Source organism: Liolophura sinensis, chromosome 11, assembly GCF_032854445.1.
Source record: "Liolophura sinensis isolate JHLJ2023 chromosome 11, CUHK_Ljap_v2, whole genome shotgun sequence".
Taxonomy (NCBI): Eukaryota; Metazoa; Mollusca; class Polyplacophora; order Chitonida; family Chitonidae; genus Liolophura; species Liolophura sinensis.
In genome coordinates, this window is record NC_088305.1 from 21353851 (window position 1) to 21380613 (window position 26763).

The following is a 26763-nucleotide window of genomic DNA, read 5'->3' on the forward strand; positions in this document are numbered from 1 at the left end:
TGTGTTTATCATGAAGGTTGTCAGATCTGAGTGAAAAGTGGATTGGAAGCATTTATTACCTGACGATACAAGAGTAGAATGGTCCCGTTTGAGTTCAGTTGGAATTTTCATGCTTGCAGTGTTTACATTTGTTATATCACTTTGAGTTCATATTTCACAATTATGGTGTTTTTATGTTTGTTACTCTTGGCATCAAGATCATAGTTATACTATCCTATGATATGACCATTTTCAGTGTAGATCTGTTTCTCTCTATTAGCAGCAAACTCCATATTCCACCATGGTGATGCCCCAGCCTCAAGCTGTGTATGTAGCTGCAGCACAGCAATACCAGGCCTACCAACATGTAAGGGCAAAGTTAGGTAGTGTTCATAGGACTTCAAAAGGGGGGGGGGAATAAAAGCAAAAGTGAAATTCTGCTTTTTTCAATACTAGTTGAATTTCACCATTTTGATTTTGACTATCGATTAGTACGCTTACAGCAATTAAAACAGTTCAGTAAAGCCACGTGGTTTAAATTTTTAAAAAATCAAATAATGTTGGTATGTAAAAGTATATGGAAATGGTCTCGCCGAAGGATTCATAATATCCAGAGACAGGAGAATACACCACTCTAATGCACCTTTTACTGCCACCAAGATTGACTCTTTTACTCTCTATTTGTGGACAGCTTAACAAATTTATTATATATGCTCAGCAACAGGCAGGACAGATCGTCATTTGTGGTTGATGCATGTTCTTTCAGGCTGCCACAACCCCTCAGTGGCCGTCTCCTAGTGGTCAGTGGAGATGGGCTCCTCAGGTTGGAGATTACAAAGTACTGCCCTATGTAAGTACTCAACAGGTAATAACTTAACTTACTTACTTAACTTAGGACCAAAATTAAATTTCATGGCAACTGAAGAAAAGATCTGCGAGTGTACTTGTAACAGTTAAGGGGATAACTGTTTTTAAGGCTGTGCTGAGAGGCTGGAATGAAAACCTTGTGAAATATTTAAGCAAGCGCTCTGTAGAGTACAACTTAGGTCAGTCAGTTCTGTGTGGGGGTGGGGGAATTCCCAAGGTAGTCTACACTGATCCATGCCCCGCAGATGTTTCTCTGGCAGGTTATTAATGCTGGGTTGTGGCTTCATATGGACCACAGCATCCATCATGTGGGGCCAAAGCTGTGTTATCTTAGTATTGCATGGCAGCCTTATAACTGTTTGGCCTTCCTCACCAGTGATGATCCCTGATGGCTGTATGCATTGAAACTCCTACGAGCTGTAAGGCCTCACAACACACCTTGTGAATTGTTGATTAGACAACAACTCCATTGAAAGCAGTGTTGCAGCTATATTGACCAGTGTACACATTAAGAACATTGATTGCACTACAACCTGTGTAAGATTGTAAGCAGATCTATACATGCAGTTTCAGATATGTTGACTTCAGACAACTATTAAACCCTCTTGGAGGTACTTTTTGTTCACTTCGTTTTGAAGCTGTTTTCAAGCATGTACAACTAAGAATCAGTAGTGCATTTGTGATTCTTGTGGATAAAAACAAGAGCATTTGCTAGCATTTCTAGAAGCCATCTTGAACCGTATTGAATGAAATAAAGAAATGGGATACCAGTTAGTGTGATGATAGAATACCTCCCATCTGATAGAGGAGACAAACATTTCCAATCAATACTGCTATGTTTAAGGATTTAACACCGCCGTAGAGGCATTTGCTTTGTAACACGATACTACTTAACCTTGTTTCGTTTAGAGTCAAATCCCTGGAATGCTGCAGCGGTATCACGTTACACACAAACACCAAGACGAAGGTGTCAAGGTCTATTCTACACCCAAAAATGTAGAAAACGAGGCAAAAACAGCTTATTTCGTGCAGCTTTTTGGTTCCATTTTCTTCACTTTTTTCATCACTGAAGGAAATTTTGATGGTTCACCTTTATGTAAATCACAAAAGCAAATCTAACGAATAATTAAAATCAAATTCTGTTATTTGTAGACATAAACAGCATGAGGTCATATTACTCGGAGGTAAATGTACCGGCCATTGTGTTACGTGACATACTCTGTGTAGTTTGAAAGGTCATCTAAATTTTAATATGTATATTTGCACATGGCTCGCAACTAACAGCGGGGTAGAATATGCATCTTCCTGTTAGCTACTGAATGATGTGATTTCAACCATGTATACAGTGTACCTAGTGAAACCTATCTATATTTTACTTGTTTCTGCCTGTATGTGTGTTAAAAAAAAAAATAGCTATGAATGTTAATGAACACCATTTACTGGTCTCTTCAGAGCCCCTCCCCCACGGTGACTGGTAGTCCCAGCTATGTGTATCCAGCCCTGCACACAACCACAGAGCTGATGTATGCCCAGCCTCCCCCACAGGCCTACCAGCCAGAGCTGACGGAGGCAGGCATGCTAGAGGGGGCTCCTGTCGAGGTAAAGAAAGCTGCTTTGATCATGTGATCCTACGTCTTGTTATAGTAAGGTAATTTCTGGTATTGTAAGGTTAGTCTTTCCTGACAGTCTTGCACCGTTGGTCATTTATGACACCCCTTTGAGAAAAAAAAAAAAAAAAAAAAATAGAGGGGGGAGGATTATATATAGTTCCATAAGGATGATAGAACGTGGATTGCTGTGTGTGCTGATAAAGTTAGGGCCTCTGATTGTTTGAGGAAGATATATTTCATGCTGCACGATACTGTTTTTTTCAATGAATGTAGTGTATGGCAGTGTATGTGATTATTTTTCAAGACTGGGAGGAAAAAATTATTGTATACATTTTTTCCTTTTAACACAGATGGTACCACACCAGATGTTTGGAAAAATTTAGCACACAACAGGATGAACAATCTTGCATAACTAAGTCAAAGGTGTGAGGAATTCATTATTTGGTTGTGTCCTCTGACGTTCACAGTACGGTTTGCCTATATACGTCTACCATTATATGTGATTTTCATTGATCAGGGTTCGAAGTTACCATTGACTTGTCGAAAATGTCTGGCAGAAAAATGGTCTTGTCTGGCAAAATTTATGTGCAGCACAGGCAAGTGAATATTCGGCACTGAAAATTTTCACATACGTGAAATTTTGCTGCCTTCATCGCTTTCTCAAATTGGCATTCGAGTGGATTAAGAGCGATGCCTTTTGTTTGTAAGAAAACTTCAAATTATTACTTCATCGGAAAATCATGTTTATCTAAACTGTATCAGACTTCCTGTACGAGACTTACCTTGTAACAAAAAATAAATTACCTTGTTCCTGTGGCTTTTCATTGAGCAAAGAGATGCAAGGCACATCTTGCGACATGAAGTTGAAGGGGACAGGAGTGGGACTCTGGGGATATGGTAGTCGCAGCGAAACGAAAAATATCGATCACTCAAAACGACCAGGTGTCCTTAAATTTGGCAAGCAGTGGACTAATGGACTGACTTAAGCGATGAAGCTAATCCAACAAGGTCAGCTGAGGATATTTCAAGGAAGATTGGAAGTGATCTTTTGCACCATGCGTGAACATTAGTGGCCACAAATAACCCCTCTGGTCAGTTATTAAAAAAGATACATGTCGCAACTATATAAGCACTCGGTGCATTTCATCATGTATCAGCCAACAGTTCACGGAGAAATTTTGTCTTGTGTCTGTGAGGTGCAAAAATATCTGATAACTTTTAGGGACAACAGGAGCAATTGTCCTGCTGTCTTTACTTACCTGTTAATATGTTGGAAAACAGTCATTCATGTTTACTCATTTAAAAAAAAAAAAAAAAAAAAAAATAGTGCGTCCTCTCCGACCATATGTGGGAAGGTCTTCCAGCAACCTGTGGACGGTCGTGGATTTTCTACTCAGTTTCCTCCCACCATAATGCTGGCTGCCGTTGTATAGGTGAAATATTCTTGAGTACAGCATAAAACACCAATCGAATAAATCAAATAAAAAAAAAAAAAGTGCAACTGCATGAAACTAACTCTTGGGGGGAACTCGTCTTATATTTGTCAGTGTATACCTGTGAATGTCATTAGTTTATTTATCAAAACACCCAACTTTACTATAAATAAGTTTTATACATGTGGCATCCTGCTGCCAGTTAATTTTACTGAAAATACGTATTCTTTTTAGGTTAAAATCAGGTCGTTGTGAAAAACTTCTGTAAATTGTTGCAAGTTATGAGGTGGGTTTTTTTTTTTTTTTTTTTTTTTATTTTGTTTTGTACAGATAAGATCATAATATATTTTTCAAGATAAATGTATCCATATGTACATGTAACCATCTGTAAGTGCATGTACCCTTTTTCATTGTTATAGCCACTTTGATGTATATGCAAAACTATATAAAAAGTAACGAGATCGAGGAGTGGGTGGAGTATAAATTATTATAATCATTATTTTTAGTATTTTAACACTGAATGTTGGTCAAAAAAGTTGAAAGTAATTTTTTTTTTTTTTTTTTGCAAAGCACTGAAACGGAAGTAGTTTTTTATTTTTTTTATTTTTTTTTTTTATTTTAAGTTGGTCAAAACATGCTAGAGTAACACCTTTTTGTTGGAATAGTGTTCAAGTTGTAAATCGGAATATATTAATATATAAAGGTCTATTAAGATTATAATTGATATGTAAGCACATACACACAGATCTTTTTGTAAATCCTTGCAAAATCATGTAATATATCTATAATATATACATATATCTGAAGTCCGTCTGTAAATACATGTATGATAATGGTCTGTCGATACGTTTCATGTCATCTGCCAAAATAGCCATTGACATTCATGATCATATATTAAGTAAATTTTCTGTCTCGCGTCACACTAGTCTTTCAAACATGCAGGAAGTGCAGTACAGCAGTTAAATCACATTATTTGAATTTTGAAAACTCAGGTTACTGCCCCCCCCCCCCCCCCCCAGGTGATATGGGACAGTACTTTTTATCCCCGTTTTACGTTGGGTAAAGCTGGGTTTTACTGATTCCTAGCCTTGATGTGAAAGTAGTACAGGTAGCAACAAAGTAAAGGAATTTATTTTCCCCAGCAATCGTAACATCAAGAATTGAGTATAGCAAAACTTTTCAAAATCTCATATTTTCATGTACATACCATTCCATACGTATATATTTTTTAAAGATTGCATGGGGGTGATCAGCTGTTTCTCATCTTGGCAAGTATTGATTCTAAATTATTTTTGTCCTCCTAATTTGTTATTTTAGGATCGTCATTTATAATCTTAATTTTGTTAACTTGAAGACAAGTTGTTGAATACTTCAGTGCCAGTTTTGTGCTGTTCAGTGTCTTGACTGTTGTCTCGTATTTGTTTTGAAGTCGTTCAGATTTTATTTGTTTATGGGAACCTTACAGATACATGTATAAAGTTCTAATGAAGGTATCGTTTTGGCTGGAGGGGAAAGAAGCGAGGCTGCTGTGCAGCAGTTCCACTACAAAAAAAATATTTGTTTTTAGTTACTCTAGGGTTCATGAGTCTGCGGTAGTTGTCTGTGGACAACATCTAAACCTAGCTAGCTGCCTGCATGTAATTTGATATTACTTACACTTGATTCCCTGAGCTTTGTATCCTGCTTGCTTGTGCATGAAGTCGTTCGTCTGGTAGTTCTGATGGTGTGCATGTGGTTTCTGTCTTGATACTGCAGTCAGTACTGTGGAGAGCTAGTACATGCATAAACCAATGTAACAACCATACACTTGTGCATTCTTTGTTAGCAACAGTGATGGTACATATCACTTTCCTGTGAATTCAAGTTGAGATAATTCATTTAATGCCCGTTTTACAAACAAAAAAGACATTTAGCTTTCGTAAGAAGCTATTATCACACCTAACAAGATAAACACAAATAAGAATAGATATTTTTTGTTGAACATGTGAACGTTAAAATTTACAAAAATATAGAAAGTGTTTTTCATATAAGAATATCTGCCTTTACAAATTTAGGAATATATAAATAAATGTAACTATGCAGATAAATAATAAATATTCCAACTTTTGGAATGTTTTAGGTGGGTTATTTCTTTAACACTGTTTGGGAGAGCATCCATAGCGTAGCTATTTGAAAGATTTTGGTTTTACAATGGGAATCGCCAATGCCAGATCTTCCTTCTTTCAACTAAATCTTTCAATATCAAAGAAGTCTGTGTGTCTGGTTGATAGTCTAGTTTGACCATCACATTTGATTATTTACTTCTATCATATTTTCTCCAGTGAACTGGAAATAGACATCAGAAGATTATTATAGTAGCAGTAATGAAATGTGCAGAAGGTGAAAGTACCAATTATTGAATTGGAAAAAGAAAAAATTGCTTTTCACAGTATTTATATGAATATAATACAGGTGAAGAGGGGGAAATGAGAGTTCAGGAAGTTCTAATATTTTCTTGTAGCATTCTGATATTAAGTGGAAACGTATTTTCATGCTAAATGTGTTGTAAAACATTAAAGGGTCGAATGTACATCAGATGAAGTAAACTAATGTTTGAAATTTAAAATATTGTGAATGACCTAAAATTTTGCCCCCCAAAAAGTGGATTTTTAGAGGCATTTATGCCGTGAATTATTTCTTTTGGTGATAATTACAAATAAATAGGTTGTTATCTTGCCTTTTGTACAAACCCCCAAAACCCCTCTCTGCAATCAATGGATCTCTTAGTATTGGAAATAAATTAGCCAACTTAGTCCTTTACGAAATTTTAGGCTATTCACAGTACTGATGTATAGGAAAATGCTGTAGATCCATTGAATGATAAAATGTGAAAGTGCATACATCTGTAGGAACTATTACCTTTTTAACATGAATGCATCTTGCATTATTGTATTGTTTGGTTTGCTTGCATGCTGTTTGTGACTTGTGGTTGGTTTGTGCTGGATTGCAGGGTAGTCTGTATACTGTGGACCATGCCTTGGGAAACCGGTATTATCCAACAGGAGATGTCCATCAAACCACTTTAGATCAGTCTGGGCAGAGGGCAATGACGGCACTTTACCCACTGCATGCCCAGCCAGGCAAGCCAACAATTCAGTACAAAAAGCCTGCCATGACGGTGATCCCTTCTCACTCTCTAAGTGCGGACTCCTTCATGATGACCCCCCCAAACAAGGTTCAGATCATCTCCAAACCAAGCCACCTTATACAGCGCTCGCCTAGCACCATGTCTAAACCTTCAGATTGTGGGGATGGGTCGGGCCCCCTCACTCCTCCTCCTACCCCCATTGGCAAGTAATGCCATTGCTTGAGTTACCTCTGAGATGTAAACCCCGTGCTTGACACTTGTAAGTGTATGTACTATATTTTTCTTATAAGTTGCATAACCAAATAATTACTATGCATTTGCTGATTTATGACCTAAATAATCTCTATTGATGATTGTAACTTTTGCTGATTAAGATGGTTTGTGGAATTAAACATAATTAAGAGCAATCAAGTATTTGATGATTCAACTTAAATGCCTGGCTGGCACACAGCTATGTTAGCATTGCTCCTGCCACTGTAACAGGGTTAGAATTTCATGCATACATGTGGGAATCCAGGTGGATTGCCAGTTGTTACGGGAATCCAGAGAATCAAGTCATAGTTCATCTATTGTAAAATTAAGTAACAAAGCAGGTAAGCAAGGAGAACTTGAGTAGGTAAGTAAATAAAAGTATTATTGTCACGTTCATACATATTAAAATGTATGTCAATAATAAATAAAACAAGATTTTTGCCATTTTTAAAAGTGACAAACTAAGACAATCGGCGATTGTCAATACCGGTATCTGATAATGTCAGTCACTCGTATCTGCCCCAGCACAACAGACGTCTGGCACGAAAGTAATTTTTTATCTGAACAAAAAGACAAAAAAAAAATGAATAAGCTGCAGTGATCTGTATTATGATGATATAGATAGCTTCCCAAAACCAATGAGTTATCGAGGTACGCGAACATAAAGCGTGTGCAGGAGTGAATGATCTGTGGCAGAGATCATTCGCGTGCTGTGTTGGGAGTTTCCAAATACAAGCCTTAATGTGTCGAAGTTTCTCATTGGTTAATTATCTTCCTCACAACATGAAAAGCGAGCAACTGATAGCTCGATACTGTCCAATCGTATCCCACGATATAAATTTGTTCGGCTGGACTGCGCCAAACAGTTTACATCTGAGTATGAGTGCACTTGTAAAGATCACAATTTACCAACCATGTACACATTAAGGCAGACTTCAGGCTTGAAATACCATTTATTTTGTCAGTTTTTACTCGAATCCACCCAGATTCCCACATGCTGTTTTGCGGGAATCTTTACACAAATGGACGTGGATTTGTGTCGAAATTCTAACCCTGCGTGAAATGGTTGCCATTTTGTCTTGAATGTCGTAGGTTTTATCCTAAATGGGTCAGATAGTTGTGGACCAGTGTTCCCATGATAATGACCGTACAAAAAGAATTGCACGTTGTTACCAGATGGCCTCTATATGGATAACTAACCCATCAACTCTCCCCTCTGTTTTCACTTCATCTGTAAAACAAGTCATTTACCTGTTGTTTGCAATGTAAATGAATGCTGTTCTTGTTAGGTTGCTGTTTTCGTTAAGTTGCATGTTCTCTTGTAAGAAGTTTGGTTGCATAGAATTCTGAAGTGCGGCTGTCTATGAAGTAAATTAACTTGTCCTCCTCCCATCTGGTATGAATCTTGTTAAACATTTTTCATACCCCCCTCCCCTGTAAAACTGTCATGCACTTTGCTACTTTTTTCAATACCAGTACAGTTGGAAGCATCTCACTACTGTAATAAGTCATCAAAATGTTTGTTTCATAATTTATACCAGTCAATGTCCATGTCTGCAATGCACATGCGACCCTCCTCCCCCACCCTAGTGAGCGTTTTTACTTCGTAGAGGGCCTCAATGCAAGGATTGCTTGATCATTAGGATATCAAAATGTGTAATGTGTATTAAAAACCATGCACGTCATGATCTTGGAATGAGAAATTTCTCTAAGTTCTGAAATTAAATCTTTTTAGATAGGGTCTTGTTTTGGAAGGACAAAGCAATAGGTAATTGTTTTGGTTCTTTTAAAATAATTAAGTGAAAGTGTTGTGAATTTCTAAATATTTGTGCGGCTATTGTTTGTGGGACTAAGGTATTGCATGTGAACAGTATAATATGTAGAGGTATAAACAGCAACCAGAAGAGAACGGCAGTCCTCATTAGTTGATTATTTCTGCAGCTGTTTAAGCATATGGTTTTAATGTAACATATTTAGCCTTCTCAGACAAATGTTCATTGATTGACTTTTCCTTCAAAGCATATTCATTACTTCGTATATTTATAGGATGTAGTGCTAAAAGGGTTAATGTGGTGCTTTTTATAGACGATAGGAGAAATGCGTTTTCACCATAGTATCATTTTAGATATGGCTGGATCTGCATTAACATAATGTATATACATTTAGGAACCTACGAGAGAGAGGGAGGAACTGTTTTAGGTAGTTATTGCATCCATACATCACTCTAAGTTGGACATCTTACGAGTTAAACGGGGTAATTTAGCCAGGAACCGTGCCTTTGGTACCGCTTATACATTTTTGATGTAGAGATATAATCACTGTTGTTAAATAAGTCATGTTATATTGTCATTTTATAATGTTTCTTAAGAATATAATCTTGTTACGTGTTTTTGATCTTGGAAGTGTAGTCGTCATATGCCCATCTACATAACATTGAGATGGTTATATTATTTTAAGAGAAACAAAACTATTTTCAAACACTAAAGATTCTTGGAAACAAAAACATGTCTTTGATTTTTTCTTTGGAGGTTTCTGACTTACTGTTTATATTTTAAGTAGTAAATGTTGGATATACTGTTGGTTATGGAAGAACTTTTTGCATCTACATGTAAAGTCCAGCTTGTGTGTTTTGTCAGATGATTTTAACAGGACAAAAATCTCTTGTTCCGCCATAAATTTCTTATCCCTTGTTGGAAGACCTCTACAAATTTGTTTTGAGAAATTCATCTGCCAGTTTCCATTACAAAGATCCTTGTACATCTTATGGCCTGTGGAGAGTAATGTCTGGGATGGGAAAAGGAGGATGTTTGTGCAGTAGATGGGAGTAACAAGTGTGGTGTACAAGTGACATCTTCTACGAGTCTATAGTGTTGTGTTGGCCTTGAATATTTTACTAGACGAGCAGGGTTCTAGACTTTTTGGTAAGGATCTACTGACTTATTTTTAAGTTTCCTCGCTCCATTTACTGTACAATTTACAAGATACTGATTTCCGGTAGTGTCTTTGTACAAAACTTTTGTTTTATGATGTTCTGTGTATATGTACATTGTGTTAACAGTGTAACTGTTTATATGCTAAATGTCACGAATGATCATAAATTTAAAACAAAAATAAAACAAAAAAAATGACAAAAGGATAGTGCTGGACAAGGTAAACGTAGAATCATGATGTGATGTACAAAATGATTCTATCTAGTGAAAGTGGTCTTGTATAAATAAACGTCAACACTATCAAACTCTTCTTTTTTGTTTTTTATGTATTTTGTTGCTGGTTGGGAATCGTAATGACATGAGGCCCAACTTCAAACTCTGCCTTATACAGGGAATTGGTTGAGTATCTCACTTTTACTGCTTGTGGGCCTAAACATTATTAAACCAGTCAATGACAGTGGCCATTTGCACTGTGTTACACACCTATGGTGTGTATCAGTCATGTGGGAAAGTTCGTCTGTAACTTGCTTTGCCAAAGGTTTGGTTATGCCAGGCGTTGCGTTTTCCACAAACATAAAACTGACTGCCATTTTCAAGAACAAGAGTATTGGTGTAGTAAAGCAACAATCATTGCGGGTCTAGTTTCAAATGTTACTGGATCCTTCAACGTGCATTGAACAAAGATGCCAATGGAAATTACATATTAGGTTCTCAACCTAAAATCACCATGGCCAAAAGGGGTTTTTGGCCCCCTGTGATAGTTTCAAGTTCGAACTCTTTTGATCGTTGAAGGGAGAAAAGTCCTATTGTGTCATGTGACCTGTCAAAAATATTAGGCAACTATTTTTTGCTAGATTTTTTTAATCAGTAGCCACCATTATTGTAAAATCTGTGACCATGCTAATAAACAAAACCAGTTCTTTTCCAGATATGTGGAAAATTGCTAAAGTTATTCCTCTTCACAAAGATGGTCCAAAGGATAGAGTTGAAAACTATCATCCAATATCTGTCCTACCCTTCGTTTCAAAAATCATTGAATGACATGTTCATAACAGTTTACATGAGTATCTCTCAAATTTTAAATTATTGCATGAAAATCAATCTGGTTTTTGCCCCATACACTTGTGAAATGGTATTGCTGTTGATGGTGAAACACTGGTGTAGGGTGATAGATAATTGGGAAGTTATTGGAACCGTACTTGTAAACTTCCAGAAGGCATGTGTTACTGTTAATCATGATATATTACTTAAAAAACTTAAAAGTATACAAATTTCACTCAACTGCTCTTACTTTCTTCCAGTTTTACCTATCTAACAGACAACAGAAGGTTGTTGGTTGGAGGAGAAATATCTGATACTGTGGATATTAAATCCGGAGTCCTGCAAGGCTCCATATTGGGAGCCATACTATTTATTCTATACATAAATGATCTTCCATTATTTCTGAAAGACATTGGAAATTCTGACAACTTTGCTGATGACACAACAATTTACTGTTCCTCCAGCAAGGTGTCTGACATTGAGCGCCATATAAACTGCAGTGTGGATTGCGTTAAGACTGGTGCGACAAAAACCTTGTGTTCATTAACTGTCAAAAATCTGAATGCATGATACTGGGCTCCAGGCATCGGCTGCAGTTAGTCAAACAAGTTCCTTGCTCTGTTATGCCTGACAGCAGTAAACTCGAACAAGTCACTAATGCTAAACTGCATGGTATTTATATAGATGAAGATCGTTCCTGGAACAAACCAAAAACGTGTGAAGATGTTTCTAAATTGTTAGGAATTCTATGAAGGAAGAGAGCTCTTCTAAAACTTCACTGTAGTGATATTTTCTATTAGTCTTAGGTTCTTCCTCACTTTGATTATTGCTGTTCAGCATGGGGAAACAATTAAAAATAGAGAAAGGATAGTCAAGTTACAGAAAAGAGCTGCTTGTTTAGTTATACAAGAAAGCATAAACACATCTGGACGAACTTTACTTTCAAGACTAAAATAGATGAATTTTGATAAAAGGGTAAACTACAAAACTCTTTGCATCATCTATAAAGTATTTATTTAATCTCTGTCCAGACTATGTTCAACAGCCTTTCCCTCAAAACAAAAAGCTGCACAATATTGTTCTCGGATCAACACAACATAATATCTATATTCCTAAAGCTAGGACAAATTACATTGAGTTCCTTTGTTAAGGGCTGAAGAGCCCCATTCCTACCTCTTTTTTTTTTTTTCTTTTTGGTTTAAAAAATTAAGAGCTTGACAGATTTGAAAATATTCCAGTAATTATAGCAATCAGGTGTAATGGGATATGGTCGCCCTTTGCCAAATACTTGACCAACCTCGAGACATGCAGCCATAGCCAAAATCACCGGGAGGTGGACTAATTGCACACTATCTCATTTGTTTGATGGAAGATTTTACTTATGGGTGTTCAGTGCCACTCTCAAAGATTTTCTCTTATATGACAATGGCTTGTATAAAAATAAAACTTGAAACTATTTTTGTGGAAAATGCAGTCTTAGAAATTTTTCCTGTTCAATTTACATGATCGGAAAGCCTTGAAAAACAGAAAGATCAAGATAGTACAATAGAAAAAGAAGTATTTTTAGGGGCTTTTTTTGTCCATTTTGTTTTTTATGTTCCGTTCTCCCATATAACAGAAAAAATTTGTTTCACGTTGTGGTTGGAGAAAACTGGAGTAAACCACAGCCCTTCATCAGGTACTCTACCCGACAAGGGTCCTAACTTTTAAAGGAAAGGCAATAAACTATATAACCTGAACAGTTTAGGAATAATTATTAAAGTAGACCTCAGAAGCAGTAGATCCAGGGTCAGTCCTGGCTCGAGTCACACCTAAGACCTTAAAAGAGGAAGTAACTTCCTCGCTTGGTGTTCAGCATGAAGGGGATAGTGCAAGGACTGGTTGACCCATATCAGTATAATGGCTCGGACGGGGCAGATTACTTGCCTTTGGTAAGTCGTCTCCGTGAAGCAGCACTAGATAAAAGTGTGGTGGAAATCCGTCCAGCAACAAAGCGGCACATTACACATACAAGCACTCTAAGGAATCCAGCGTCGTCATATGACTGAAAAATCGTTAAGTACGACTTAAACCCCAAGCACTCACTCACTCCCTGTAAGTAGACCTTAACAACCACTGACACTTTTTGCCACGTGCTTGGTATCTCTATAGTTTTAATCTGGAAATCTTGCACCGTCGTGGAGTGCACCATATTAGATCAACCAGAAACATGATGTTGCGTCACTCATACCCCATGCACAAGTGGTTGAACAAGGTTCATGTGACATAAAAGACCTCGTCCCAGGGTTATAGAAATAACTCTCGCCTGATTGGTTAAAATTGATAAGATGGCAGCTGTTTCGACTTTCTCGGTGTGAATAGATTTTGATCATTTTAAATTGCGATACCACAAAAATAAAAACACATGCTTTTTAAACTTCACGTAAGATACTTGAATTATTCAAGCATATATATAATTGGTCTAGTGTTGTCTTTTTCTTTTAAAGCCAGAGAGAGCTGGAATCGAACAGGAGACTTCAGTCGTCAGGGCCTGATAGTTTCAGTAAGAGAAGGTAGATATCCAGACCTCTAATAATAGGGACCATGACCAAGGTTAATGCTCCCTAAATGGAGAGGTCTCTACTAGTAGGTATCATGCAAAACGGAAATTTCAACAAACAGACAAATGAATAAAGATAAAACAAAAAGGAATTTTAAGCAAGGTATAATGACAATGGATTCACATACCAAATCTGAGACCAATCTATCAACCGATACATATTGTATGGAAACGATAACACGGATAATCTGAAAAAATTGGGTGGACAAGCTGAAACCAGTATATACTCCCCATCCCCTCCTGGCACCTCTACACTTTTTTGTAAGGATGTAAGAAGGTATAAATATCACAAACTATGTCCTATTTCCTGGACAGTTTATTTCTTGTGATCAATTAGTAACCTTATATATATATATATATAATATGAAAAAGAAAAAACCAATGTAAATACTAACACTTTCAAAGTAAACAGAGAAAATACTCAACATCCAGCAAAGGAAACAGCAGTAAACACTATAGATTGTAAACAATTCATTACAAGCACATTTTGGTCGTTTTCTCAGCAGTTTACACCAATAATGGATAGATTTCTACGTTACTTAAATATTCCGCTGTACATGTATGGTCATAATCAGATGAAGTATACACACTCAAGCATGAAGTGCGTATGAGAAAAAAAAAAACCCATCCTATCGCATACACGACTGCATTCCTACTAATTATAACATACAGGTATTGAAAATTTTAAGATTTTAACTGCAAAAATTCGCACATCTTATCACAGTCTCATATATGTGGATGTACTGCAGTGTTGACAGCTTGCTTGTGTGAAAAGTCTCAGTGATGTGGCCCATCACAATTATTCAGGAAAGTCAATTCAGCAGGCTAACTATTCTCAAAGCTGCCCCAATTGTACTTGTGTGTTCTAAATGCTGTAATTCACTATTACACGCGTAAATTCAATTATTTACATATCTGTATTTATTTACAGCATGTCAGAACACTTTCCTTTCAGAGTATTTAGGTTTCATTAAACTTTTGACCAAGACATAGTCCACGTGTAACAGAAATCTGGGGCCAATTCCACACAGACATTTCTAACTTCGGTCAAAATTTGAAATGCAATTTACGATTCCCAGACACTGAAGTCTACATAAAAGAAACTACTAGGTGTGCATCTTACTACATAGGCATATACTGATAGGTATACGAAGCATCTCCTAAATACTTCACAGTATTTTCATCCTGCGATTCAGCAGTTTTTCACACTGACACTGTATCAAATACTGGTATAATGGTAACATTTTACCAAATCAGTTATCACAAATCAGTTACATGTACATGTATGCACTTGTTTGTAGGTTTGGTACAGCTGGACACAATCATATTACACTATAAATATGGAAGTACATGTATATATATACAACCCAGCAATCAAAGATTGCTGCAGAGCTTGTTAGGACGGATTACTGCATGTGTGTATTACAGACAAAAAAAGTACAGGTACGACCTAGCAGTCAAAGCTTACTGCAATTAAAGCTTTGTGTTAACTAGGACGGATTACTGCATGTGTGTATTTCAGACAAAAAAAAAGTACAGGTACGACCTAGCAATCAAAGCTTACTGCAATTAAAGCTTTGTGTTAACTAGGACGGATTACTGCATGTGTGTATTTCAGACAAAAAAAAGTACAGGTACGACCTAGCAATCAAAGCTTACAGCAATTAAAGCTTTGTGTTAACTAGGACGGATTACTGCATGTGTGTATTACAGAGAAAAAAAAGTACAGGTACGATCCAGCAGTCAAAGCTTACTACAATTAAAGCTTTGTGTTAAAAAGGACGGATTACTGCATGTGTGTATTACAGAGAAAAAAAAGTACAGGTACGACCCAGCAATCAAAGCTTACTGCAATTAAAGCTTTGTGTTGAATAGGACGGATTACTGCATGTCTATATCACAGATTCACAGATTCAATATACAAGTAAATATATAAGAAGCATGAACTTTTACCTGATAAATAAATATATAGTGTTGACGTTTTTTTCATCCTGAAACACCAGAATGCTCTTGGAATGCTTTGGTTTATACCATAGCAATATCATGAATATACAAACACAAGTCAAATATTTTCAATATTAAAAATCACATCATAAATACAACCTTTTACTTTAACATACAAATCAAAATCAGGGTTCCCATCCATGAAAAAAAATGTTTTTCAAGGATCTAATATATGCTACCTTTTCCAGTGCTTTCAGCCATTCAGAACCATTCAGCTGAAGTACAAACCCCTCTGGAGGTTCATGGTGAAAACTATTTGGGCAGCTTTTCAGTCCCTGTTACTTTTACAACACTATGACATATCAATTACTCTCAAGGACTTATCCCAAAATAATCTATTTGTCAAGGATTTTAAAGGCTTTTGAAAACCTTTCAATAAAATTCATATACTTTTAAAGATTTCACGAAACAGTGGAAATCACCCTTTTACATGTAGCTCAACTGTAACCATCAGTTCAGCACATCCTTCACACAGTTTTGATCACTCTGACATTTGTAATTTGGCATTGAACAAGTGCTTCTTGAGAAGTATTTCAAGATAAAGCTAGGTAAATTTCTTTCAACCACTACAGATGATAACACCAGACATACAAGCCGATGTATATTTCCTTCACCCAATGAATCATCAAATACAGCAGCAATTTTTGTCAATCTTACATTGTATCACAGATGTTACTGAATCACATATTAATAAATCTAGCATTACCAAGTCCCAAATTAACATTGCGGATATGATACTAACCATTTTATGAGAGTTTGGGGCAGGCATCAGGAACAACAGCAGCTACTACTATAATAAAGTCAAGCTCACTCCTCAACCTTGTGGTTGGTAGGGAAATTCGTTCTTCATAAAAATAACCCTAGTCAGAAATATGTGAAACACCATCCCAAGTTTTATCCATTTTTTTTTTCCACAATAAAATCACAGTTCAAGTTTATCTTCTTACAGTCAAATCTATCTTAGGGCTTCAGTTACAACTAAGAAACACTCTTCGCTCTGACCACACCCTCTTAGGGGTGGGCCCTGTTGCCAAGGCGATGCAGGTTACCATGAAACTGTGACGGACATCTGACATTTTGCTGCCACAAAACACAGGACAGAAATACCAGTCTGCCTTGGCAGCAGTTGAGGAATCAGAGGAATGGGAAGAGGCAGGTCTTGAGGAGGGTGTGTCCTCGCTTGGAGACAGCCAGACCAGTGGCAGGAGGTGGGTGTCTGGACTGTCAGGCTGGATCTCTGTCAGCCGGGAGTGAACCCTGTCCCAAGCTGCATTATGCAGACGTAAACCTCTGATGTAAAGTCCAGACGCAGGAGGGGAGCTGGGTGTAAAACCTGCAGGCATCACCTGTAACATCAGAAAGACAGCCAGAGAAATTAAACAACCGTTTTTTTTTATATTTATTTATTTGACTGTTGCTTAGCAACACTCACAAATTTTTCCCTTACATGATGGCTTTTATGGTTGCCCTGGGTAACCACCAACCTTTGGCATGTACAGACATGCACACCATACTGGTGGGAAACAAGTGATTTTCACTTGAATATTAGACTGGGCAAATGGCCATATGAGCTTCGTCTCAACGTTTCACAAACAGTAAGAGCATGGGATTTTACAAATTCCCTGTTCAAAGTGGATTTGAACCAATGCCTCATGGGTTATTTTATAAGAATGTCCCTCATGTCTGCATGAACACATTAGCATGTACATAAAACATGCACAGATGGACTGATCATTTGCTTTTGTCAACAAATCAACATTGGTTAGTGGGTCCATGGCCTGTGGAATTTTGGCTGCCAGTAATGTTAAACATGCATAATTAAAATCATGATTTCCACTAGATAAAATTTAAATCATAGAACTGATCATTGATCATGCTCTCGTTTCTTCAACTGACAGACCAGTTAATATCGAGGACGGTCAACTGACAGACCAGTTAATATCGAGGACGGTCAACTGACAGACCAGTTAATATCGAGGACGGTCAACTGACAGACCAGTTAATATCGAGGATGGTCAACTGACAGACCAGTTAATATCGAGGACGGTCAACTGACAGGCCAGTTAATATCGAGGACAGTCAACTGACAGACCAGTTAATATCGAGGACGTTCAACTGATCTTTTTTTTTTTTTTTTGATTGGTGTTTTACACCGTACTCACTTATATGTGAAAGTGAAAGAATATTTCATTTATACGACGGCGACCAGCATTATGGTGGGTGGAAACCAGGCAGACCCCAGGGGAAACCCACAACCATCCGTAGGTTGCTGCAAGACCTTCCCACGTACGGCCGGAGAGGAAGCCAGCATAAGATGGTCTTGAACTCACCACGACCGCATTGGTGAGAGGCTTCTGGGTCACTACGCTGCGCTAGCGGGCTAACCGACTGAGCCATGGGGGCCCCCCGTTCAACTGACAGACCAGTTAATATCGAGGATATTCAACTGACAGACCAGTTAATATCGAGGACGTTCAACTGACAGACCAGTTAATATCGAGGATATTCAACTGACAGACCAGTTAATATCGAGGATATTCAACTGACAGACCAGTTAACATCGAGGACGTTCAACTGACAGACCAGTTAATATTGAGGATGACAAGTAGACCTCAAAGGTCATATTCGTCTCAAGGTAATAATTAACTATGCATCAAATCTTGCTGAACTTAAAATATTTATTTACTTATTTGATTGGTGTTTTATGCCATACTCAAGAATATTTCACTTATACGACGGCGACCAGCATTATGGTGGGAGGAAACCTGGCAGAGCCTGGGGGAAACCCACGAACAGACCTTCCCACTTACAGCCGGAGAGGAATCCAGCATGATCTGGACTTGAACTCACAGCGACTGCATCGGTGAGAGGCCTCTGGGTCATTATGCTGCGCTAGCATGTTAACCAACTGAGCCATGAAGGCCCCCCCCCCCCCCCCCCGAATTTAAAATACTCTCCTCCTTGGATGGTGTGTGTTGTGGACACATAGTTTGACAATGAGTTAGCCAGTAGACTGCAGTAACACTGGGCATGAACAAAAAAGCTAACTAGACACACAGAAAGGCCAGAAAGATGGCGAGAAATTCATAATGGGGGAAATCATGAGGCGCGACACCAGTTTTATTTCATGTTTTACAGTCAAGCTGACGATAAAAACAAAACTAAAAAGTGCGCCTTTTTTTTGTCTGATCATGATGTTTTATATTTTCTTGTTTTTCAAGGCTTTCTGACCATGTAAATACGTCTTCAAAAGTAAAAATTGTTGAGACAGTACACATTTTTCACAAAATAGATGATTTTCAAGTTTTATTTTTGCTCTCCACTGACATGGAAAGCCTGCCTGTTAAACCACAATTTAACTTGGTTTGGCCTTTGAGGAAGATTTGCATGCAATACTCATGTTTGTGTCAGCCCTATCATTTTGGTGAAAATTCCTGATGTGAAGCAGTACTTCGCATTACATCAAAGATGCTACAAGTATATCCTCGTTACCAGTTACACTGGTGATGGGGATAAAATATGGTTGTCACCTATGTCCAGCATGTTGCGACACAAATCTCTATGAAGGGTTATCAGCAACCTGTGGGTAGTCATGGGTTCCCCCAGGCTATGCCCGGTTTCCCATAGCCATAGCGCTGACCACCGTCGAATAAGTGAAATATTCTTCAGTATGACTTAAAACACCAATTAAATAAATAAATTAATCTATTACCAGTTACACGGGCAAGGGGATAAAAACCACTGGGTCCAAAATACTGTTGTATTTCCATTAGCAGCTATATTGGTGAGGGGACAAAAACACCTTGCCATTCCTGTGCAGAATGTTGGTATCAACCTGGAACCAGCCATCTAGTACTCTGGATCAAAGGCAGGGTGTGGCTGCTGATTACAGCCCTGAAGGCTAGGCTTGAGCCCCCACCCCCGCACCCCCATTCCCCGACACCTGGCCCTCATAATGGCACCCTGTTTACTTACACATTGTCAGAATACTAGCGGGATTATTTTGGTTCAGTGTTCCAGGCAAAAGGAGCCTGCGCATCGACACTTGCTGCTACCTTCCCCTTTACAAGGTAAACAGGACTCTTCCGCTTGTATACCAACTTTTCCGCAGTGCTTCTGGTTTTATCACTGCTCCATTTTCATTATTTTTATGCCTTCCTTGTGTCATCTTTTTTTTTTGAATTTTTTTCGTGTATACAGAGCACACATATTCGTGAGGCCAGTGCTAGTTCATAGGAGAGGTGATTATTACTGACTATGGTGATCAAAATATGACACCCTGGCCAGTGTAAGCCTGGAATTATAAACAACCAGAAAACTCCCTGCCTCATGTCTATACACAGCATACCATTTTTGGACACCAATGAGATTGTCTGTTGACACATGGACATCACTTGCGTTGTTTTGTCTTCAATATACAGTGCTTGACTGACTCTCAAACCCAGCCCTTTCTGATTTGGCTGTAGGTTTAAGTCAGGAGGGTTGTGCAAATGGCAGTACACTCTGGGTTCTGGCTTTTGCTGATGAAACTTTTATTCAGCCACAAGAATATTAACCTTGTAAAACTCATATTTTTAAGATGAACAGAATTCCCATGCAGACAAAATGAGTCAGTCATGGATGACAGTTTAGGTCTAATACAGTATTTGCCACTTTGAATGCCTGTTATCTTCTACATGGTATTCTGATGAATGATTATGTCTTCTGACTGATCGACTGTTGCTACATAAACAAACAAACAATCAAACAAACAATCATACAGACAAACATGTCAGCCCAGTGTTTTTTGGGTTTTTTTTGCAATCAATATTTTCAGACAGATGAAAAAAAGTTCTAAAGGATCATGGAAGTTAATACAAAAACATCTCAGCGCTACACTTGTAACAGAAGAAAACTGACATGAAAAATACACACAAAATTAGGGTTGGTTGATCATGACATCCAAAACCACTACAGCAACTATTCTATGTAGCCAAGCAGTTGGATATTAGTGAAATGCTACTGCCCTGTATGCATAGAGTGCACTAATGGCTGTGTACACATGATGGCAAACCAGATCACCACACTGAGAAACTTCCCATCAAAACCTAGGCAGAACACAAGATGTCTAAACCAAGAACATCACTACTAAGCTCAGCACAATTTCTCTTCTTCTAAGCCCAACAGTCTTACTTTTTTGTATAATTCAAGTGTTTTAACAAAAACCTGAAATTTACATCATTGGTGTAAACTTGTGTGTTTTTGGGGTTGGAATGATCTGATTCACAGCTCCTCCAAAAGTTTAATTTTCACAACATGTTCCCCTGCTATTGCTTGTCTTAGCTTTATCATTCTGTGTCTGCCCAATGTGTCAGAATTAGTGGTTTGTTCTTGGATCATTTGAAGTGAACAGTGAAGATTGAAGCTAACAGCTTTCCGTTCTGACAGACAGACTTTAAATAGATAAATCTTGGGAGTTCTACACATAGAGTTAACTGTTCGTTTGTCTGTGGTACATCCTGTAAGCTGTGGTTTGTGTAACACCCCAGCTTGTAATAACACAGGCCTGAACCAGCAATTCCCAAACCTTTGTGTGAGGTGAAGTTTGCTGGTAATTTATTATCCACAAATTTATCAACCACACCATAAATCTGTGAACCTAGCAGTGTTATTTCCATCAAAAGACAACAGAGCTTACCAACAAACCCTCCAATAAGGCTAAATCATGAAGGATAATCTCTCAAAACAGTGCAGTGATGGAAACATGCTTAACTATGTCAAATGGGAACAAACTTAACTACACTATGTATGCCATTTAGGAAGTATGCATTACTATAACTGTACAGCCCTGTACAACACACCATGTACTGTTACAGCCCTCACATAACACAGGCCTGTACAACACAGCCAGTGCTGTTATAACTCTCACATAACACACCCTTGTACAACACAGGCAGTGCTGTTAAAACCCTCACATAACACAGCCAGTGCTGTTATAACCTTCACATAACACAGCCCTGTACAACACAGCCAGTGCTGTTATAACCCTCACATAACACAGCCAGTGCTGTTATAACCCTCACATAACAAAGCCCTGTACAACACAGCCAGTACTGTTACAACCCTCACATAACACAGCCCTGTACAACACAGCCAGTACTGTTATAACCCTCACATAACACAGCCCTGTACAACACAGCCAGTACTATTTTAATCCTCACATAACACAGCCAGTACTGTTACAACCCCCACATAACACAGCCCTGTACAACACAGCCAGTACTATTTTAATCCTCACACAACAAACCCAGTGCTGTTATAACCCTCACATAACAAAGCCCTGTACAACACAGCCAGTACTGTTACAACCCTCACATAACACAGCCCTGTACAACACAGCCAGTACTGTTATAACCCTCACATAACACAGCCCTGTACAACACAGCCAGTGCTGTTATAACTCTCACATAACACAGCCAGTACTGTTATAACCCTCACATAACAAAGCCCTGTACAACACAGCCAGTACTGTTACAACCCTCACATAACACAGCCCTGTACAACACAGCCAGTACTGTTATAACCCTCACATAACACAGCCCTGTACAACACAGCCAGTACTATTTTAATCCTCACATAACACAGCCAGTACTGTTACAACCCCCACATAACACAGCCCTGTACAACACAACCAGTGCTGTTACAACCCTCACAAAACACAGCCAGTGATGTTATAACCCTCACATAACACAGCCCTGTACAACATAGCCAGTACTGTTATAACTGTCACATAACACAGCCATGTACAACACAGCCATGTACAACAAAGCCAGTACTATTTTAATCCTCACATAACACAGCCAGTACTGTCATAATGCCCACATAACACAGCCCTGTACAACACAGCCAGTACTATTTTAATCCTCACACAACAAACCCAGTGCTGTTATAACCCCCACATAACACTGCCCTGTACTACAAAGCCAGTACTGTTATAACCCTCACATAACACAGCCAGTACTGTTATAACCCCCACATAACACAGCCCTGTACAACAAAGCCAGTACTATTTCAATCCTCACACAACACAGCCAGTACTGTTATAACTCTCATGTAACAGTTACACCATCCCTCTCATATCACAGTACATAGAGAACACAGAAATCCTGTAAACACCTGTCTCATAAACACCTCATCACTCCTCTGCCTTCACCAACAACAAATACATGAGGTCTGAGAAAACACATACTGGGCTAAGTACCTGAGGGATATGAGAAATGAAGATGCCACAAACAGGAATACTGATGAGACGAAATGAGCCCAGCAGGTTTTTCTCTCCGGCAGAAATCAAAATATGTCTGCCACTCGCTGCAGAATGCTTTTTGTTCATTTCCTAGAGGGGTATGATAGTTTCTCAAGGCTTTCCTCTCACCCATACCTACCAACCATTAATATGTGAGGAAAACACAGTTATGAAGTCTGTTAATTTACAACTGGAACAAAGACACACAACTTGACATTACAGTCCTAATATTGTGTTACATTTACATAAATTAATATTCATGATTTATTTATTTGATTGGTGTTTTATGCCTTACTCAAGATTATTTCACTTATGCGACGACAGCCAGCATTATGGTGGGAGGAAACTGGGCAGAACTAGGGGGAAACCCACAACCATCAGAAGGTTGCTGGAAGACCTTCCCACATATGGCCATAAATTAATAGGTCCCACAACTTTTCAAATTCATATTATATGCTTGTATTGTTTTTATTCTTTCAATTGACTGGTGTTGACGACTGACTCAAACAGTTTTCAGTGTTGTGTTGTTTCAGGATGTCAGTGTTAATTATGGACAAAACCTGGGGTTAAACCAGTGACATCTGGCAAGTAACTAAAAAACTTTCTCACAAGTGACAGCACAAAGTTTCTCCCTGAGAGCATGTCACATGGGTAAAGGTCGAGTGATCTCAAACAAACTTCATATGAGATCCCATATAAAACATCATTTAACACAGAGAGCCATGTTGAACGTATATTGCGATTCTCTTAGTATCTTAGAACGGTGGAATCTTCTTCCCAGGGATGAGACAGACACTAGGATGAAAAAAAAAGTTTGTATAAATAAAGAGGAATTCCTTCAAAAAGAGAACAAATCTCATGCCTGCTTCCCTATCAGAAAAGCCAGGTGCAATGCTATAAAATACCACTCAGTTCCTGATAATTAACAGCGATAGAGCATGTCAGATCTTCAGCGCACAATGATGCATCATGAAGTATTATCACACCTTTCCAACATAAACTCTTTACTTTCAGAGTTGTAAAGCAAAATATCACTCTACCTATAAGTGAAGGAAAGGTTGGCCTGCTTGCCATCAGATAATCTGTGAACCAGTAAAACTAGCTACATGTAATGCAAATGATACTCAACCCACAAATCAACAGCTGACAATTTAGACTTACATAAGGTGTCAGAAGACAGAAAAGTTGAGTAAAATGCATGGGCTTACAAGCTGATTTAGAGCCCACAGGTAAACATTACCAGTCTGGAATGCTGAAGTGCTAATGGTTTATCAGGGTCAATATCTCACCATGCCGACAAGGCAGTTTTATATAACTGTGCCTCATATACGGTAAATCACCTAAACTATCACCTAAAAAGAGTCAAATAGATGTCAGAAAATATTCCTATCAGTGCTTAAAACATACACTATCCTGATTCTACTTTCCAAATAAAAACCTCACAGAACTTTTCTAAGATCTATAGAACTAACAGAACCATGGAAAATGAGCAACTTATTCATGTGTTAAAGTTTAGGTCACTTACGGTATGTGGCCCCACTGCTCAAACCTGGCCTATACTCTGCACAGCTTATGCCAGGGGTAAACTATTACACAGTACAGGTACATATAATCATAGCCTGGACCATTAATGTGAACTCCCCCCCTGCACCACTCCCTTATCCTCTCCACACTTCCCCCCTCCCACATCGCCCTTGTTACCCCCCCCCCCCCCCCCCCCCGAGGTCTGCTGATCAGAAATGCTTAGTATAATGTAGATCTGCTGAGACACATACCTATGTGTGCCGGTTCAAACCCAGCCATGGACTTGTAATTTGTAGATTCCATTGGACTAATTCCTAGCATACAATTATCCAGTTACACGTCCACCTGTCCAAGTGGACAGGTGCAATATAAAGCTGTTTCTATTTGGACAACCTGTTTCTAGCCTTTTTAATATGTTTATATATTTATTTGATTGGTGTTTTACGTCATACTCAAGAATATTTCACTCATACGACGGCGGTCAGCATTATGGTGAGTGGAAACCAGGCAGAGCCTGGGGAAACCCCCCGACCATCCACAGGTTGCTGCCAAACCTTCACACTTAGGGCCTTAGAGGAAGCCAGCATGAGCTGGACTTGAACTCACAGCGACCGCATTGGTGAGAGGTCTCTAGGTCATTACGCTGTGCTAGCGCGCTAACCAACTGAGCCACGGAGGCCCCTGTTTTTAATATGGTCACGAGAGATACGAGAAATCTGGACACCCTGCTATAAAAAAAAAGGGATGTTTGGACAGCCTCTATCACATTTGTGGCTTACCCCCTGGTTCCCACAATGAAAATGGCTGCTTGGCAATTCTGCACTCATTGACATGACAGGAAATCATTGTATAATATAACATGAGTGAAGCATTGACCCTCATATATTCCTGCATCCTGTAACTGCGCAACTATAAGGTGTTACCCACAATTGCCCAGGCAATTGAAGAATTACCTTCAGATGTACAGTACTGACTGCACCAGTCAAGAGATCAAAGCCAGCAATGTTCAGACTAAGTTCATTAGTATAGCCTTACATCTGACCAAGCCAGAGATGATGACGTCCACATGGCTATGTGCAACTGACCACACTTTCCGCCTGTTATTGGAACATCTTCCAGGCGCAACTACTGACAAGTAAAATTATGTGTTTACATATACTGGAGACCATATTTTTAGTCAAGTGGCTGCTAACACAAACACAAGCGGCATGAGTTCTGCAAACACCTTCCTCTGTGTGTAAATAGAGTGGAGTTTCTGAAGGGGAGAGGGGGGGGGTGACTCCGGGGTGCGTATTTCATGGATGATACAATTATAGTTGAGGTCAATGTGATAGCATCTTACTGCTGATGCACTTTAGCTTGCTTGGACACAACCCCCGCCCCCTGAGGTGCTAAACAGGGTAGCATGGGGAGATGCACAAATATTGCCCAGATAACACTGGCTGATATATTCTGGATCTGATTGCAGACAAGTGTAGAGCCTTCAGGCTGTTTGTGACTTATCCAAACAGATGAGTAACCACTGGTACAAGAGGATGCCTCCATGTAAATGGAGGTGCTATATGATCACCAGTTCCCATATGCTGTTCACTTCAATGAGCCTCATCGCAACCTCTTCATACATATATACCTATCAACTTAGAACTACAAGACAACATTAGGCCACACAAATTATACTTGTTGTTTTATGGGCAGAGTAATTCTTTTTTTAATGTCAGAAGAGAGCACAAAAAAAGAAAAAAAGAACTTAAAAATCACCTACAGCCATCTGTGGAAAATGTAGGCTTCATCAGATGAGACAAAATGAAAAGGTGGATTTCCCCTTTTTTTTTTTTTTTAATTTTTGAATTAGTTCAGTGTTGGCTTGCTGGTAAAAGACAAAACAAAATTGGTGTTGCCTTACTTACAGAACTGACAACATGTGGTAGTGTGTTATATCCCAGCTAATGACATACAAGATGCCCCATCAATAATGCTGCCAGATTTCACTACTTCTGTGAAACTAAAAACAGTTCCATGTACATGCATAATCATATGATAAGTCTTTACTTCAAACTCAAGTCCAAATAGCTGTAAATTTCTCTGGAGGTGTTAACAGGAAACATGTGCTTCAGC

At 38.6% G+C, this 26763-nt stretch overlaps 2 protein-coding genes across 15 annotated transcripts in view; one reads left to right on the forward strand and one right to left on the reverse strand.

Annotated features, from left to right (window-relative positions):
• LOC135477992 (protein boule-like) overlaps nucleotides 1-10495 on the forward strand; it is a 21631-nt gene extending 11136 nt beyond the window's left edge. For 3 of the 14 annotated variants that reach the window (XM_064758235.1, XM_064758229.1, XM_064758232.1), the window contains 4 exons: nucleotides 260-346; nucleotides 746-844; nucleotides 2299-2445; nucleotides 6879-10495. In XM_064758235.1, the coding sequence (XP_064614305.1) occupies nucleotides 260-346; nucleotides 746-844; nucleotides 2299-2445; nucleotides 6879-7226 (681 nt within the window). In that variant the 3' untranslated portion in view covers nucleotides 7227-10495. Of the gene's footprint in view, nucleotides 1-259; nucleotides 347-745; nucleotides 845-2298; nucleotides 2495-2806; nucleotides 2880-3290; nucleotides 3836-5123; nucleotides 5158-6878 lie in introns of those variants that run through there. The other 11 variants (XM_064758230.1, XM_064758233.1, XR_010445239.1 and 8 more) reach the window with 10 other exon arrangements.
• A 6061-nt stretch (nucleotides 10496-16556) lies between these two features.
• Nucleotides 16557-26763, reverse strand: part of LOC135478179 (dynein heavy chain domain-containing protein 1-like) — a 146431-nt gene continuing 136224 nt past the window's right edge. Inside the window, 1 exon segment of the mRNA XM_064758450.1 lies at nucleotides 16557-17188. Coding sequence (XP_064614520.1) covers nucleotides 16811-17188 — 378 coding nt within the window. The 3' untranslated portion in view covers nucleotides 16557-16810.